Raw genomic sequence first — 18394 nt, 5'->3', positions numbered from 1 at the left:
ACCGGAGCTAGGAGAAAAACATCCTGGACGTAGACCGACCGGAGCTAAGAGAAAAACATCCTGGACGTAGACCGACTGGAGCTAGGAGAAAAACATCCTGCACGTAGACCGACCGGAGCTAGGAGAAAAACATCCTGGATGTAAACCGACCGGAGCTAGGAGAAAAACATCCTGGACGTAGACCGACCGGAGCTAAGAGAAAAACATCCTGGACGTAGACAGACCGGAGCTGGGAGAAAAACATCCTGGACGTAGACCGACCGGAGCTAGGAGAAAAACATCCTGGACGTAGACCGACCGGAGCTAGGAGAAAAACATCCTGGATGTAGACCGACTGGAGCTAGGAGAAAAACATCCTGGACGTAGACCAACCGGAGCTAGGAGAAAAACATCCTGCACGTAGACCGACCGGAGCTAGGAGAAAAACATCCTGCACGTAGACCGACCGGAGTTAGGAGAAAAATATCCTGGACGTAGACCGACCGGAGCTAGGAGAAAACATCCTGCACGTAGACCGACCGGAGCTAGGAGAAAAACATCCTGGACGTTGACAGACTGGAGCTAGGAGAAAAACATCCTGCACGTAGACCGACCGGAGCTAGGAGAAAAACATCCTGGACGTAGACCGACCGGAGCTAGGAGAAAAACATCCTGGACGTAGACTGACCGGAGCTAAGAGAAAAACATCCTGGACGTAGACCGACCGGAGCTAAGAGAAAAACATCCTGGACGTAGACAGACCGGAGCTGGGAGAAAAACATCCTGGACGTAGACCGACTGGAGCTGGGAGAAAAACATCCTGGACGTAGACCGACCGGAGCTAGGAGAAAAACATCCTGCACGTAGACCGACCGGAGCTAGGAGAAAAACATCCTGGACGTAGACCGACCGGAGCTAGGAGAAAAACATCCTGGATGTAGACCGACCGGAGCTAGGAGAAAAACATCCTGGATGTAGACCGACCGGAGCTAGGAGAAAAACATCCTGGACGTAGACCGACCGGAGCTAAGAGAAAAACATCCTGGACGTAGACCGACTGGAGCTAGGAGAAAAACATCCTGCACGTAGACCGACCGGAGCTAGGAGCAAAACATCCTGGATGTAAACCGACCGGAGCTAGGAGAAAAACATCCTGGACGTAGACCGACCGGAGCTAAGAGAAAAACATCCTGGACGTAGACAGACCGGCGCTGGGAGAAAAACATCCTGGACGTAGACCGACCGGAGCTGGGAGAAAAACATCCTGGACGTAGACCGACCGGAGCTAGGAGAAAAACATCCTGGATGTAGACCGACTGGAGCTAGGAGAAAAACATCCTGGACGTAGACCGACCGGAGCTAGGAGAAAAACATCCTGCACGTAGACCGACCGGAGCTAGGAGAAAAACATCCTGCACGTAGACCGACCGGAGTTAGGAGAAAAACATCCTGGACGTAGACCGACCGGAGCTAGGAGAAAAACATCCTGCACGTAGACCGACCGGAGCTAGGAGAAAAACATCCTGCACGTAGACCGACCGGAGCTAGGAGAAAAACATCCTGCACGTAGACCGACCGGAGCTAGGAGAAAAACATCCTGGACGTAGACCGACCGGAGCTAGGAGAAAAACATCCTGGACGTAGACCGACCGGAGCTAAGAGAAAAACATCCTGGACGTAGACCGACCGGAGCTAAGAGAAAAACATCCTGGACGTAGACCGACCGGAGCTAAGAGAAAAACATCCTGCACGTAGACCGACCGGAGCTAGGAGAAAAACATCCTGCACGTAGACCGACCGGAGTTAGGAGAAAAACATCCTGGACGTAGACCGACCGGAGCTAGGAGAAAAACATCCTGGACGTAGACTGACCGGAGCTAGGAGAAAAACAACCTGGACATAGACAGACCAGAGCTAGGAGAAGAACAACAATTACATCATGTAGTACAGATAGGCGGATGATCAACAGAGCTCCCTGTCCAGCCTGTTTTAAAAACACAACATCTCCCTTCACGAGAGGCTACACTGATGTGATATTTAAGGCAGTTCTCATAGAGGAGCTATGTCAATCAGAATACTCACTCCACATAGAGAGAGATCATGTTCACTAGGGTAATCTATTTTGGCCATTGCATGTCTTACCCTTCCAAGCTAAACACATATTTGACTAGCAGAATGACTGTGACCCCTGGTTGACCTGTGATGTCAGAGACTTGGGGCTGATCCAGCGTTAATACTGCAGTGCAGGTTTAATTGAATGGCATACGTACGTAGTGAGGTGGGAGGGGCTCCTTGTCATCACAGCGCCTCCTCTTAGCGTCGCCCCCTCCCTGGGAGGAGGAGTACCCCCCCGACGGGCCCTGGCGCTCCTCCACTTGCTGGCTGTCTGTCGACGACACAGACTTACTCTGCACACACACACACACACACACACACACACACACACACACACACACACATCGCATAAAAAAGAGCCGACACACAACAGGTAAGTCATACAGAAAATGCAATTAAACAGCACATTAAAAGTGTATTAACTTTCTCCCTGACACGGAAAAGCTCATATGACTCTCAAATATGACTCTGATCATTTTACAAGAAGCCAATTTTCTGGCTATTTATACTAGAAAGAGCATGGTGTGATCACCATAACAGAGGAATAAAACATCAAAGTGGAGTATTATTTCTGGGGTCTATGTGGGCTAACTCTATTCTCTTTCATCGGTTGACTCCTATGGAACATTCTGTGGAGGACACAGACAGGAAGCTGGTTGGACGGACGAGACCAGAACACACAAAGAACCACAGTTTTCTCAACAAACTCCCAGTCTTCTCCTCCATCTGTCCCTCCCTCTCTTCTCTCCCGCTCTTCCCCTTGCTTTTTCTTTCTTCCTCTCCATTTAAAAAAAGTCACACAAGCACAACTTAACAAATAGCAATTGATATGCACCTCTCCTTCCTCCCTCCATATTTTGGAGGACGTTATCACAAACAGGACCTCTTTAAGATCAGTGCATTAGTATAAGTGCATAATTCTCTAGAGTAAGATGTTGGGAGGGTGTCATAAGCTGACATGGAATTGTTTTATGATGGTCATATGTATAATTTAGCTATTTGATTTTAGTTACAGTCTGTCTCATCGCTGCAACTCCCGTATGGACTCGGGAGAGGCGAAGGTCGAGAGCTGTGCGTCCTCCAAAACACAACCCAGCTGAGCCGCACTGTTTCTTGACACAATGCCCACATAACCCGGACACCAGCTGCACCAATGTGTCGGAGGAAACACAGTACACCTGGTGACCATGTCAGCGTGCACTGTGCCCGGCCCGCCACAGGAGTCGCTAGAGCACGATGGGACAAGGACATCCCTGCCGGCCAAACCCTCCCCTAACCCGGACGACGCTGGGCCAATTGTGCGCCATCCCATGGGTCTCCTGGTCACGGCCGGCTGTGACAGAGCCTGGACTCGAACCAGGATCTCTAGTGGCACAGCTAGCACTGTGATGCAGTTCCTTAGACCATTGCGTCACTCGGGAGGCCCCTTGGTAATTTATATTCTAAATAAAAATATTAGAATAAAAACAATATTTTCATATATATAGTTTTCATTTTTTATATCTGTGTCCATGAGTTTCTAGTGTATAGACCATATGGTTCAAGAGAAAAATTGGCTAATTAATGAAAAAAGCATCTAATCAACAATGGCATTATTTTCAATTAACATTGCAACTCGTCCAACTACTGTCTTTTTTTCATAACTGCCACCAGTTTGACGCCAAAACATCGACAACAAAGACATATTAACATAGTGAAATAAATAAGTGTGTATAAAATATGAAGGATATCCCATGCTGAAACCCTCATATTAAACACCAATGGTATTCACAAGTTGATGGTTTACATTTAGGATCATGTTTAACAGCTTTGTCATTAATTATTTCATATAGGCCAGAGAGAGGGCCAGAGATAATTACAGACACCTGTGATCATTTGAAGTACTCAAAAGGGCCACTATTTGTCTTGTGACACTTTACATAAAATACTTGAAAGAAACCAACCCCTCTCTTTGCAACCCTACCATTGGGCCTAAGTTAAGGAACAACAGAACTGTTCTACTGTTGTACTAGCTATACTAACTCTGGTGCTGGTCCTATTAATGGGAACTCTCCAACAAAACAGACGCTTTTAGAGGTCCTCTTTAAAGAGGGTCTCACAGTCACACACACACACACACACACACACACACACACACACACACACACACACACACACACACACACACACACACACACACACGTTGGGGTTACTTACCCTGCTGAGCGCAGCCTCTGTGAAGGGAACAGAGAGAGGGAAGGAGCAGTAGAGGGGGTGAGGGATAGAGGGGGAAGGGGTAGAGGGGATTGACGTCAGCATAGATAATAATAACAACAGCCCCACAGCATGCCAAGGTCAACCTGAAAAAGGCCTGTCCCAGTGCAATAAAAACACAAGCTTTGTATTGTACATGTTTCCAATCTGCAGTGCTGCCCTCTCCGTCTCTGTCTCCACTCCTCAGAGACACAATGCTTTCCGTCTTCCCGTTCATTCATTCAGCACTCATCTGTCTGCTCATTCTCTCTCTCATTCTTTTTCTGCACCCGGGTCCTACAAGTTTAACATCTAGTCACCCTCCATCAATACAGCCTCGCAGGCAACAGAATGCCATTTGTTAGTTGTTCTATGTTTAATGAGCGCTGTTCCTCAAAATATTCCGCCACCCTTTGAGTTCAACAAAAGTTCAACCAAGTGGTTATTTTGTATCAAAAGCTGACACATTTCAGTACTACAGTTCTCCACCAGTGTCCTTCACGTGGAGGTCAGTCAGTGAGTCCTACCTCTCAGGTGCTCAGGGTCCAGGTGGTTGCGTTCATCCTTGGAGGCCAGGTGGGCTGAGACCCCCATGGCACCAGTAAGGGCAAGCAGACCTGAACCTCCCCCCAGAGAGAGGCCTGACGGGTGGGGAGTCAGGGGAATACCTGGGGTGTGGTGAGACAGGTGCTGGAGCTGCTGCTGCTGTACACCAGGGAGACAGGGCAGGGGGAGAAGGAGGACAGAGAGAGAGAGAGAGTGAGAGAGAGAGAGAGAGAGAGAGAGAGGGAGAGAGGACAGAGAGAGAGAGAGGGAGAGAGGACAGAGTGAGAGCGAGGACAGGGAGAGAGAGAGGGAGAGAGGACAGAGAGAGAGAGAGAGAGAGAGAGAGAGAGGACAAGGAGAGCGAGAGGACAGGGAGAGCGAGAGAGAGAGGACAAGGAGAGCGAGAGAGAGGACAAGGAGAGCGAGAGAGAGAGAGAGGACACAGGGAGGGAGAGAGAGCGAGAGAGATAACACAGGGAGGGAGAGTGAGATAACACAGGGAGAAAGAGAGGGAGGACAGGAGGAGGGAGATAGATCGGGAGTAGGAGGAATAGAAAAATAGAGAAAAGAGAGCAACAGAGAGAGAGAGAGAGAGAGAAAGAGTGGGGCAGAGGGAGAGAACAAAGCAGAGGGGGGAAAAAGAGATGGGATGGAGGGAGAGGAGAGGAGGGGGGTACAGACAGATAAAGAGAGGCTATTTTCCTTGGGTCTTATTACAGCTTATTTTAGTGTGTGTGTGCTACAGTGAGAGCTTGTCGGAGCTCTGATCACATTACACTCTACTTACACCCCAGCACTTTAAACACTGCAGAGAGAGAGGTGTGCATGCCCCTGTAGACTGTGTCTTTGTGTGTTGATGTTTAATAGTGTCGCTGTTGGGGGTGTGAGGGTTGTCATGGTGACCAGAGGTGACTCACCCCAATGATGGCGTTGAGTTCGGCCATAGTGACCTGTTTGGCCCTCTCCACTGCCTGGACCACCTGCTGTTGATGCTACACACACACACACACACAGGTTATTTATCCCGCTTTGTGCTTCTCATAACACATAGACATACACTATATACAGTACCTTGCAAAAGTATTCATCCCCCTTGGCATTTTTCCTATTTTGTTGCATTACAACCTGTAATCGAAATAGATTTTTGGGGGGATTTCATGTAATAGCATACACAAAATAGTCGAAATTGGTGAAGTGAAAAAAATAACTTGTTTCAAAATATATATATATTAAAAAGAAAATAACGGAAAAGCAGTGCGTGCATATGTATTCACCACCTTTGCTATGAAGCCCCTAAATAAGATCTGGTGCAACCTTCAGAAGTCACATAATTAGCTAAATAAAGTCCACTTGTGTGCAATCTAAATGCCCCAGAGTCTGCAACACCACTGAGCAAGGGGCACCATCAAGCAAGGGGCACCATGAAGACCAAGGAGCTCTCCAAACAGGTCAGGGAAAAGTGGGGGAGAAGTACAGATCAGGGTTGGGTTATAAAAAAATATCAGAAACTTTGAACATCTCACGAGGCACCATTAAATCCATTATTAAAACATTTAAAGAATATGGCACCACAACAAACCTGCCAAGAGAATCCATCCCACCAAAACTCACAGACCAGGCAAGGAGGGCATTAATGAGAGAGGCAACAAAGAGACCAAAGATAACCCAGAAGGAACTGCGAAGCTCCACAGCGGAGATTGGAGTATCTGTCCATAGGACCACTTTAAGCCATACATTCCACAGAGCTGGGCTTTACCTAAGAGTGGCCAGAAAAAAGCCATTGCTTAAAGAAAAAAATAAGCAAACACGTTTGGTGTTTGCCAAAAGGCATGTGGAAGACTCTCCAAACATATGGAAGAAGGTACTCTGGTCAGATGAGACTAAAATTGAGCTTTTTGGCCATCAAGGAAAACGGTATGTCTGGCACAAATCCAACACCTCTCATCACCCTGAGAAAACCATCCTCATGCTGTGGGGATGTTTTTCATCGGCAGGGACTGGGACACTGGCCAGAATTTAAGGAATGGTGGATGGCGCTAAATACAGGGAAATTCTTGAGGGGAACCTGTTGTTTCAGTCTTCCAGAGATTTGAGACTGGGATGGAGTGTCACCTTCCAGCAGGACAATGACCCTAAGAATACTGCTAAAGCAACACTCGAGTGGTTTAAGGGGAAACATTTAAATGTCTTGGAATGGCCTAGTCAAAGCCCAGACCTCAATCCAATTGAGAATCTGTGGTATGACTTAAAGATTGCTGTACACCAGCGGAACTCATCCAACTTGAAGGAGCTTGAGCAGTTTTGCCTTGAAGAATGGGCAAAAATCCCAGCGGCTAGATGTGTCCAAGCTTATAGAGACATACCCCAAGAGACTTGCAGCTGTAATTGCTGCAAAAGGTTGCTCTACAAAGTATTGACTTTGGGGAAGTGAATACTTATGCACACTCAAGTTCAGTTTTTTTGTCATATTTCTTGTTTGTTTCACAATAAAACATAATTTGTATCTTCAAAGTGGTAGGAATGTTGTGTAAATCAAATGATACAAACCCCCCCAAAAATAAATGTTAATTCCAGGTTGTAAGGCAACAAAATAGGAAAAATGCCAAGGCGGGTGAATTCTTTCGCAAGCCACTGTATACACAATAGTATGTGGACACCCCTTCAAATTAGTGGATTTGGATATTTCAGCCACACCCGTGGCTGACAGGTGTATAAAATCGAACGCACAGCCATGCAATCTCCATAGACAAACATTGTTAATAGAATGGCCTTATTGAAGAGCTCAGTGACTTAAAACGTGGCACCGTCATAGGATGCCACCTTTCCAACAAGTCAGTTCGTCAAATTTCTACCCTACTAAAGCTGCCCCGGTCAACTGAAAGTGTGGTTATTGTGAAGTGGAAACTTCTAGGAGCATCAACGGCTCAGCCGCGAAGTGGTAGGCCTCACAAGCTCACAGAACGGGACCTCCGAGTGCTGAACCGCCTAGCGGGTAAAAATCGTCTGTCCTGAAGCAACGTCAGCACAAGAACTGTTAGTCGGGAGCTTCATGAAATGGGTTTCCATGGCTGAGCAGCTGCACACAAGCCTAAGATCACCATGCACAATGCCAAGCATCGGCTGGAGTGGTGTAAAGCTCACCGCCATTGGACTCTGGAGCAGTGGAAACTAGTTCTATGGAGTGATGAATCACCCTTCACCATCTAGCAGTCCGACGGACAAATCTGGGTTTGGCGAATGCCAGGAGAACGCTACCTGCCCAAATGCATAGTGCCAACTGTAAAGTTTGGTGGAGGAGGAATAATGATCTGGGGCTGTTTTTCATGTTTTGGCTAGGCCCCTTAGTTCCAGTGAGGGGAAATCTTAACGCTACAGCATACAATGACATTCTAGACAATTCTGTGCTTCCAACTTTGTGGCAACAGTTTGGGGAAGGCCCTCTCCTGTTTCAGCATGACAATGCCCCTGTGCACAAAGCGAGGTCCATACAGAAATGGTTTGTCGAGATCGGTGTGGAAGGACTTGACTGGCCCACACAGAGCCCTGACCTCAACCCCATCGAACACCTTTGGGCTGAATTGGAACACCGACAGCGAGCCAGGCCTAATCGCCCAACATCAGTGCCTGACCTCACTAATGCTCTTGTGGCTGAATGGAAGCAAGTCCCTGCAGCAATGTTCCAAAATCTAGTGGAAAGCCTTCCCAGAAGAGTGGAGGCTGTTATAGCAGCAAAGGGGGGACCAACTCAATATTAATGCCCACGATTTTGGAACGAGATGTTCAACGAGCAGGTATCCACATACTTATATTGTACCTGACATATGTTTTGTAATCTCATTCACAAACACACCGTTTGCCACATACTGTTCACGTAATAGAAATATCACAACAAACACTCGTTGAAGAAAACATACTGTATGCACATGCAGTACTAATGTATGCACTGATTGAGCTACCAGACACCCACACAGGAAAAAAAGTCACATACCCACACAAACGTACGCAGCAGGACTACACACTCAAACAACCCAAAACCTACACCTATTTACTCATTCAAATGTACACACACACACACACTGCGTAAACACACACACAGGCAGTATTGATCAATGTAAAACAGTCGCCAGCTCTGTGACCTTCCCTTCAGTGGACACACACTTGTCACCGGACAAACACACAAAAACAAACAATGTATTATAAAGCCAATGCAGCCAGGTTTTACCTACGATTGTTGTTCACCACATTTTTGTCACAAACATGGTAGTCAATGGGATTTCAGGCAAACATATTAACCCAATTTAAAATAACATGGTAAGAAACTGATTTGGGTCATTGTATGTGTTGATAGATCAAATAACTACCATGAGTTATGAAACAAAAGTTAAAGAAGAAAAACAGCCTATAAATGTAAAAGGCAACCTGGCTAATATAAATGAATTCTAAAAAAATATTTAAATTACAGAAACAACATGCTCATATGTCTTGACAAACACAGAATGTTCATATGTCTTGACCATGTGTTAGCCATTGTGAAGAGATATGTGTGTGTGTGTGTGTGTGTGTGTGTGTGTGTGTCAGTGAACTTACCTCCTGAGATAGGAAGGGGATGATCTGAGCACAGATGGCACTGAGACGCTTCACAATCTCCGCCTGCAACACACACACACACGCACACACACACACACACACACACACACACACACACACACACACACACTTCAGTCTCATCTTATGTTTCATACAAGGTAATATAGCACAACATTATTCATGCGCTTGGGCCCTCAGGGTAATTTGCTTCAGGGGAGCAGCAGGAGCAACAAACACATACATCAATGAAAGTACAGAAACTTTGTCCATACCACCTCATACAATTATCAAAGTTAGATCATTTCATTGAGGCAAATCCGGTTGGTAAACGTGATGGAGGTAGTTCGGTGACAACTTAGCTCCTTAAGCTCATACCTTGGCTTTCGGTCAGCGAACTAACAGTCATGTGGCATGCGGGTGACCTGGTTTCAAACCCAGCCTACCACAAGCGAATGAGAGAGAGAAATAATATGAGACCGGAAGAGAGAAAGTGGAAGAGAGAAGCTTTGAAAGGCCAGCTATGTTATTAGACTCCAGTTTCTCATGCAGCTCTCTCTCTCTCCTCACTGCATTCAATGCCATTCTTTCATCCATTTTCTCTCGCTTGCCGAGGCCCATTGAAAATTCTCTCTCTAGATGTGAAGAGTCGAGGACATTGAATTGTTGTCTATTCTACATACACACACGCGTACACACGCACGCACGCACGCACACAGAAAAGCACTAATGTGGTAACACACACGACATATGGTACAAAGGAAAATGTACAAATGAGCATGCACACACACGTCTACGCACACACACACACACACTACATGCCTCACCTATTTCTGCCCTGAGACTCATTATGTTCTCTTCTTCACTCAGGCGTTCTCACCCTCTTTAACAGCCTTCCCACTGAGCCATTATTACCCTATTCATCCTTTTCCTTCCTTCATCTCTCTCTATCCTCCCTCCCCTGCCTGCATCCCTGCCTGCCTCCCTCCCTCCGTGATGGTTGTCTATTTGTGTGTCCTCCATCACTCCAATCTAACACATGTTTCTGACACACAAAGGGAGACAAACGAGATTAGAGGACACAGGAAGTCCTGACACCCCCTCTACACTGACTGACAGGAGCTTATTTATACACACACACACACACTGCCAGCCTGTCCCATCTCAATACAGGCCAAATTATACAACACAGCTCTCTGATAGATACATCGCTCTGTTCAAAGGGTAGAGAAGACCTAGCTAATTATATAATGTGTGTGTGTGTGTGTGTAGACTGGCTTGTGTGTGTGTGTGTGTGTGTGTGTGTGTGTGTGTGTGTGTGTGTGTGTGTGTGTGTGTGTGTGTGTGTGTGTGTGTGTGTGTGTGTGTGTGTGTGGTGAAAGGGAGAGAGAGGACGTGAAATAGTCAGAAGAGAGAAAGGGAAGAGGGAACAGGGACTCTCCTATTGGCCTTGAGACAGAGGGGTTTATTTTCACTGGACTGTGTCTACAATAAACTGTATTGATGCTGTGCAACAGTAATACATGTAGCTAGACACAGACAGAGATGCATACAAAGCTCTCCCTCGTTCTCCATTTGTCAAACCTGACCATAACTCTATCCTCCTGATTCCTGCTTACACGCAAAAACTCAAACAGGAAGTACCAGTAATGCACTCAAAACGGAAGTGGTATGAAGCGGATGCTAAACTACAGTACTGTTTCGCTAGCACAGACTGGAATATGTTCCGGAACTCATCCGATGGCATTAAGGAGTTAACCACATCAGTCACCGGCTTCATTAATAAGTGCATTGATGGTGTCATCCCCACTGTGACTGTACGTACATATCCCAACTAGAAACCATGGGTTACAGGCCACATCCGCTAAAGGCTAGAGCTGTCACTTTCAAAGAGCTGGACACTAACATGAGTGGTAATAACAAATCCTGCCAAGCTCTCCGTCAAACCATTGAACAGGCAAACTGTCAATACAGGACTAAGATCGAATCCTACTACATCGGCTTTGACACTCGTCGGATGTGGCAGGGCTTGCAAACTATCACGGATTACAAAAGGAAACCCAGCCGCGAGCTGCCCAGTGATGCAAGCCTACCAGAAGAGCTAAATGCCTTCAATGCTTGCTTCGAGGCAAGCAACACTGAACCATGCGTGAGAGCAACAGCTGTTCCAGATGACTGTGTGATCACTCTCTCCGTGGCCGATGTGAGTAAGACCTTTAAACAGGTTAACATTCACAAGGCCGCAGGGTGAGACGGATTACCGGCATGTACTCAGAGCATGCGCTGACCAGCAGCCAAGTGCCTTCACTGACATTTTCAACCTCTCCCTGACCCAGTCTGTAATACCTACATGTTTCAAGCAGACCACCATTGTCCCTGTGCCCAAGAACGGCAAGGTAACCTGGCAATGTGGTGCCAGGAAAACAACCACTCCCTCAACGTCAGCAAGACAAAGAAGCTGATCGTGGACTCCATAGTGGAAAAAGTACCCAATTATCATACTTGTGTAAAAGTACTTTCATTGAAAATTACTCAAGTAAATGTCACCCAGTAAAATACTACTTGAGTAAAAATCTAAAAGTATTTGGTTTTAAATATACACAACATGACAAAAAGTATGTAGACACCTGCTCGTCGAACATCTCATTCCAAGATCATGGGCATTAATATGAGAGTTCACCACTTTGTTGCTATAACAGCCTCCACTCTTCTGGGTAGGCTTCTACCCCCAGGCCATAAAGGCTGCTAAATAGTTAGTTAAATAGTTAACCAAATATCTACCCGGAATATCTGCATTGACACTTTTGCACAAACTTATTTTTTACTAATCACATACGCTGCTGCTACTGTTTACTATATGTTACTTAATTCTTAGTTATGTGTACAAACTGTATCTACCTCAATTACCTTGTACCCCTGCCCATCGACTCAGTACTGGTGCCCCTTGTACATAGCCAAGTTATCATTACTCATTGTGTATTTATTATGACTTTTATTATTATTACTTGTTTTACTTTTCTATTATTTCTCTATTTTTCTTTCTCTTTGCATGGTTGGGAAGGGCCTGTATGTAAGCATTTCACTGTTAATCCACACCTGTTGTTTCCAAACATGTGAAGAATAAAATGTTATTTTATTTAGACAGAGAAACTAATCATTTAGTTGTTGACGAGCCAACAACACAACCATGACTGCAACTGATCCTGGATCTGTCAGACAAAAGTCTTGGCAGCCTGCAACAAACAGAGATCAGCACTGCTTCCTCTCCTTCATCCCTTTCACTCTCCCTCTCTTTCTCCAGCGTAGGCCAGTTGTCAGCAATAACATGGACTTTCTCTGCCAAACAAGCATAACATGCTGACAACACCGCTCGCATTACGCATTACATACATTGAGGGAAAAAAGTATTTGATCCCCTGCTGATTTTGTACGTTTGCCCACTGACAAAGAAATGATCAGTCTATAATTTGAATGGTAGGTTTATTTGAACAGTGAGAGACATGTATGTATTCACTACTGTAAGTCGCTCTGGATAAGAGCGTCTGCTAAATGACTAAAATGTAAAATGTAGAATAACAACAAAAAAATCCAGAAAAAAGTAATGTCAAAAATGTTATAAATTGATTTGCATTTTAATGAGGGAAATAAGTATTTGACCCCTCTGCAAAACATGACTTAGTACTTGGTGGCAAAACCCTTGTTGGCAATCACAGAGGTCAGACGTTTCTTGTAGTTGGCCACCAGGTTTGCACACATCTCAGGAGGGATTTTGGCCCACTCCTCTTTGCAGATCTTCTCCAAGTTATTAAGGTTTCGAGGCTGACGTTTGGCAACTCGAACCTTCAGCTCCCCGCACAGATTTTCTATGGGATTAAGGTCTGGAGACTGGCTAGGCCACTCCAGGACCTTAATGTGCTTCTTCTTGAGCCATTCCTTTGTTGCCTTGGCCATATGTTTTGGGTCATTGTCATGCTGGAATACCCATTCACGACCCATTTTCAATGCCCTGGCTGAGGGAAGGAGGTTCTCACCCAAGATTTGATGGTACATGGCTCCGTCCATCGTCCCTTTGATGCGGTGAAGTTGTCCTGTCCCCTTAGCAAAAAAAAACACCCCCAAAGCATGATGTTTCCACCTCCATGTTTGACGGTGGGGATGGTGTTCTTAGGGTCATAGGCAGCATTCCTCCTCCTCCAAACACGGCGAGTTGAGTTGATGGCAAAGAGCTCCATTTTGGTCTCATCTGACCACAACACTTTCACCCAGTTGTCCTCTGAATCATTCAGATGTTCATTGGCAAACTTCAGACGAGCATGTATATGTTCTTTCTTGAGCAGGGGGACCTTGCGGGCGCTGAAGGATTTCAGTCCTTCACGGCGTAGTGTGTTACCAATTGTTTTCTTGGTGACTATGGTCCCAGCTGCCTTGAGATCATTGACAAGATCCTCCCGTGTAGTTCTGGGCTGATTCCTCCCCGTTCTCATGATCATTGCAACTCCACGAGGTGAGATCTTGCATGGAGCCCCAGGCCGAGGGAGATTGACAGTTCTTTTGTGTTTCTTCCATTTGCGAATAATCTCACCAAATGTTGTCACCTTCTCACCAAGCTGCTTGGCGATGGTCTTGTAGCCCATTCCAGCCTTGTGTAGGTCTACAATTTTGTCCCTGACATCCTTGGAGAGCTCTTTGGTCTTGGCCATGGTGGAGAGTTTGGAATCTGATTGATTGATTGCTTCTGTGGACAGGTGTCTTTTATACAGGTAACAAGCTGAGATTAGGAGCACTCCCTTTAAGAGTGTGCTCCTCATCTCAGCTCGTTACCTGTATAAAAGACACCTGGGAGCCAGAAATCTTTCTGATTGAGAGGAGGTCAAATACTTATTTCCCTCATTAAAATGCAAATCAATTTATAACATTTTTGACATGCGTTTTTCTGGATTTTTTTGTTGTTATTCTGGATTTTTGTTGTTGTTATTCTATCTCTCACTGTTCAAATAAACCTACCATTAAAATTATAGACTGATAATTTCTTTGTCAGTGGGCAAATGTACAAAATCAGCAGGGGATCAAATACTTTTTTCCCTCACTGTATACATGCTGTTATTCAATAATTTCATTCAAACTGTGCGTCAACAAGCATCTTATTTTTTTTCCGCTCCGTGTCGACAATAAAGGGTCCAGGCCAATTGGCAAGGGCGGTATTGTAGCCCTAGAATTAGCTGGTATATGGGCCTAGCTCGGGGCTAGCTCAAGGCTAGCTGGTGCTTGCTTCGGGACAGAGGCGTTAGCTAACAGTAGCCACTCGTTTGCAACTAGCTAGCTGCGATGATCCGGTGTAATGATCCAGAGCGGCAGGAATCCGGTGATGTGGTAGAGAGAAGCAGTCCGATATGCTCTGGGTTGACATCGCGCTATGCAGACTGGCAGGTATTGTCCGAGCTAAGGCTGGCTGGTGACCGAGAAAAAGGTGAAGACTGCTAGCTGTGGCTAACAAAGACTAGTAGCTAGTTAGCTGGCGAGCTCCTGATGGAAGTTCCAGTTATAAGGTGGGTTGCAGGAAAGTATATCTAGTTCGTAGATAGAAAGTGAGATTAAGATATATACGAAAAAGACCAGCTATTTACATGGGATAAGACAAAGACTAACACACATGTCCGACTGCTACGCGATCTTGGATCAATGTCTGCGTAGCCAGGCACTAAAATAGAACTTGATGTGCTACACGACGCGCTGCAAGTCCCGCCTCTCCCATCTCCTCATTGGTTTTTAGTAGCATATACCCACGTGGATGATTGAAAGATGAACTGAGGTCCACACTCCAGTCCAGTTGGTGGTGGTAATGCACCTTAACGTTGGTTGCCAACCGCCATATAAAGTCCACAGAAGAAGAAGAAGAAGAAGCCTGAAGGAGGAGAGATTACTAGAAACTGACAAAATGTCCCCTTTTATCTGTGGATTAATTGTTGGATTAGAGAACACACGATTTTGTGTGACTCAAAATGGGTCAAAATTAAACAAAGATCCCGTAAAAAAAGGACTTTGTGCGTTTCAGATAAAATAACAACCCAGTGTTTATATCCCAGGACAAATTAGCTAGCAACAGCAAGCTAACTGAATGTCCATGAATGTTTAAAGTGTTTCGACCTGTCCCCAAATTAATATAGTTGGTTCAGAGTTCGTTTTGATATTTCAACCCGCGTGTCCTGATTGCGTCTGGTGTGGATGGACAAAATCAACATGCGTGCGACGTCAGACGCACACGCCCAGTCTAGTCAGCATGTAAGGGAGTTTTGGCAGGGCTGTGAATAGAGGGATGGATGAATGGGTGGATGGATACAAAGGAGGAAGAGAGAGCTGGTCAATAAACACCTGAGGATAAATAATCTGCCAACAGAACACTGCTGTCTCTTTGTCTGGCAGAGGGGGGGGGGTGAGATGAGATGGAGAGAAATGTGGAGGAGAGGAGAGAGAATGTCATTCTATCTTAAGCTACATTTAGAACAGAGCAGCAAATCACCCTAAATTCTTACAAAACGAGGGAGGAAGAGAAGATGGATGGATGAGAGGGAGGACAAGGACCCAGTCCTCTGGAGGCTGTGGAGCACACCAGTCAATCACTGAGACACAAACGCGAACGCATGCACACACACATGCACGCACGAAAGCATGCGCGCACACATATACACTCAGCGTGCTCGCCAATCATCAGATATGTTTCAGAGTCACAATTAACACAGTTTGCTGAAACACAAGTCATTACTGAGACTCTGAAACTAATGCAAGTGGATCCTCAGTATGACATAGACAAGCTGCAGTAAGCTTTTCTGGAGTATTTACTTTATAACACAATGCAAATGCTTTGCTAATAAAGCTTTGTGAAATTTAATGTGATTGGAGTGGGGGGGGGGGGGGGGGCATTTGGGCAATGCCAGCTGTGTCTTTCCCTGAGCCCCAGTGTGGCTGTGCTGGTCAGCTTTACAGAGAAGAGGTGGGTGAGAGTGTGTGTGTGTGTGTGTGTGTGTGTGTGTGTGTGTGTGTGTGTGCGCGTGTGTGTGTGTGTGTGTGTGTGTGTGTGTGTGTGTGTGTGTGTGTGTGTGTGTGTGTGTGTGTGTGTGTGTGTGTGTGTGTGTGTGTGTGTGTGTGTGTGTAGATGTGGGTGTGTGTTTGTGGCATGTGCATGTGTGTGAGTATTTCATTTTATGTGTTTGTGCATGCCTTCCTGACTGCAATGCATCTCAGTGCATCTCAGTGTATGCTTGCGCGCCTACATATGTGTTTAGCAGGAGTCCCCCCAGCCCCCTCAGCCCTGTAGCACCAGAGACAGAGAGAGAGAAATCATATCTACTGGGTGAAATACCACAGTGTGTCATCACAGCAGCAAGATTTGTGACCTGTTGCCACAAGAAAAGGGCATCCAGTGAAGAACAAACACCATTGTAAATACAACCCATATTTATGTTTATTAATTGTCCCTTTTGTACTTTAACTATTTGCACATCATTACAACACTGTATTTAGACAATGACATTTGAAATGTCTTTATTCTTTTGGAAAATCTGTGAGTGTAATGTTTACTGTTCATTTTTATTGTTTATTTCACTTTTATTTATTATCTACTTCACTTGCTTGGCAATGTTAACATATGTTTCCCATGACAATAAAGCCCTTGAATTGAATTGAGATCCTGGTCAGCCAGCCTAAGTCTAGCCTTATCTCCCTCCCCCTGCTGCCTAACACCATGCCCAGACAGGACACAGGTCTGTGCCATCGTGAGCAAATAGATTTTGTCCCCCGACACAAAACGCGATCCCGACACGCAGGATGAAATATCAAAACAAACTCTGAACCAATTCTATTAATTTGGGGACAGGTCGAAAAGAAATTAAACATTTATGGCAATTTAGCTAGCTAGCTTGCAGTTGCTAGCTAATTTGTCACATTTAGCTAGCTTGCTGTTGCTAGCTAATTTGTCCTGGGATGTAAACGTTGAGTTGTTATTTTACCTGAAATGCACAATGTCCTCTAATCCGACAATTAATCCACACATTAAACGGTCAACCAAATCGTTTCTAGTCATCTCTCCTCCTTCCAGGTTTTTTTTCTTTGGACTTTAAATGTAGATTGGCATCTACTTTCATAATAAGGTGTATTACCACGACCGACCGACCGACCGACCTCAGTTCATCTTTCAATCACCCACGTGGGTATAACCAATGAGGAGATGGCATGTGGGTATCTGTTCTATAAACCAATGAGGAGATGGCATGTGGGTATCTGCTTCTATAAACCATGGGAGGCAGGACTTGCACCGCATTCAGCATCACAAATAGAACTGACTTCTATTTTAGCCCATGGCAACGCAGACGCTCGTTGGCGCGCGTGAGCAGTGTGGGTGCAATGATTGAATAACATGTATGTGTAAATTTATTTTGCAACGCACGTGATGCGAGCGGTGTGGTCAGCATGTAATGGAACTGCTCTCCTCTCTCTGCAAACACTTTAAGACAAATATTAGTGACCAATGACGTACTAACGAGCCACTGGTTGTGGTCACAGCCACAGATCAATAAAATAACTGATCTCTTTCTCCCTCACCTATTCTTTCTCTCACTCTTTCTCTCCGTTCACTTAGACTCTCTGTCTATCCTTCTCTTTCCTCTGTGCAGTTGGTCTCTCTCTCTCTTCATCGTGTTCACAACCCCCCCTTCCTCTCTCTCTCTCCCTCTCTCCCTCCCACTCTCCCTCCCCTCTGGGCAGAGTGCCAGCCTCTCTTCCTGGCACTGAGCCAGCAGCCCCCCTTCCATCCTCTCTGATTGATGGCCCCTCTATTCGGGAAGAGGAGAAGGAGAAACACACAGAGGGAAAGAGGAAAGGAGAGCAGTAAAGCAAACATACACAACCATGACCACATGCACATACACGAACAACAAAACACAAA

General features: G+C 45.6%; 1 protein-coding gene across 1 annotated transcript in view; it reads right to left on the bottom strand.

Moving 5' to 3' along the window:
• LOC115192599 (transducin-like enhancer protein 4) overlaps positions 1 to 18394 on the bottom strand; it is an 80811-nt gene that overhangs the window by 24224 nt on the left and 38193 nt on the right. The window contains exons 5-9 of the mRNA XM_029751284.1: positions 9460 to 9522; positions 5790 to 5864; positions 4854 to 5031; positions 4291 to 4307; positions 2250 to 2387 (exon numbers count right to left, since the gene is read on the bottom strand). Of these exons, the coding sequence (XP_029607144.1) occupies positions 2250 to 2387; positions 4291 to 4307; positions 4854 to 5031; positions 5790 to 5864; positions 9460 to 9522 (471 nt within the window). The remainder of the gene's footprint in view (positions 1 to 2249; positions 2388 to 4290; positions 4308 to 4853; positions 5032 to 5789; positions 5865 to 9459; positions 9523 to 18394) is intronic.

The sequence above is a fragment of the Salmo trutta genome, chromosome 4 (genome assembly GCF_901001165.1).
Source record: "Salmo trutta chromosome 4, fSalTru1.1, whole genome shotgun sequence".
In the NCBI taxonomy this organism is placed as follows: Eukaryota; Metazoa; Chordata; class Actinopteri; order Salmoniformes; family Salmonidae; genus Salmo; species Salmo trutta.
The sequence above is the reverse complement of the archived record's forward strand: the minus strand, read 5'-3'. Positions and strand labels throughout refer to the sequence as shown.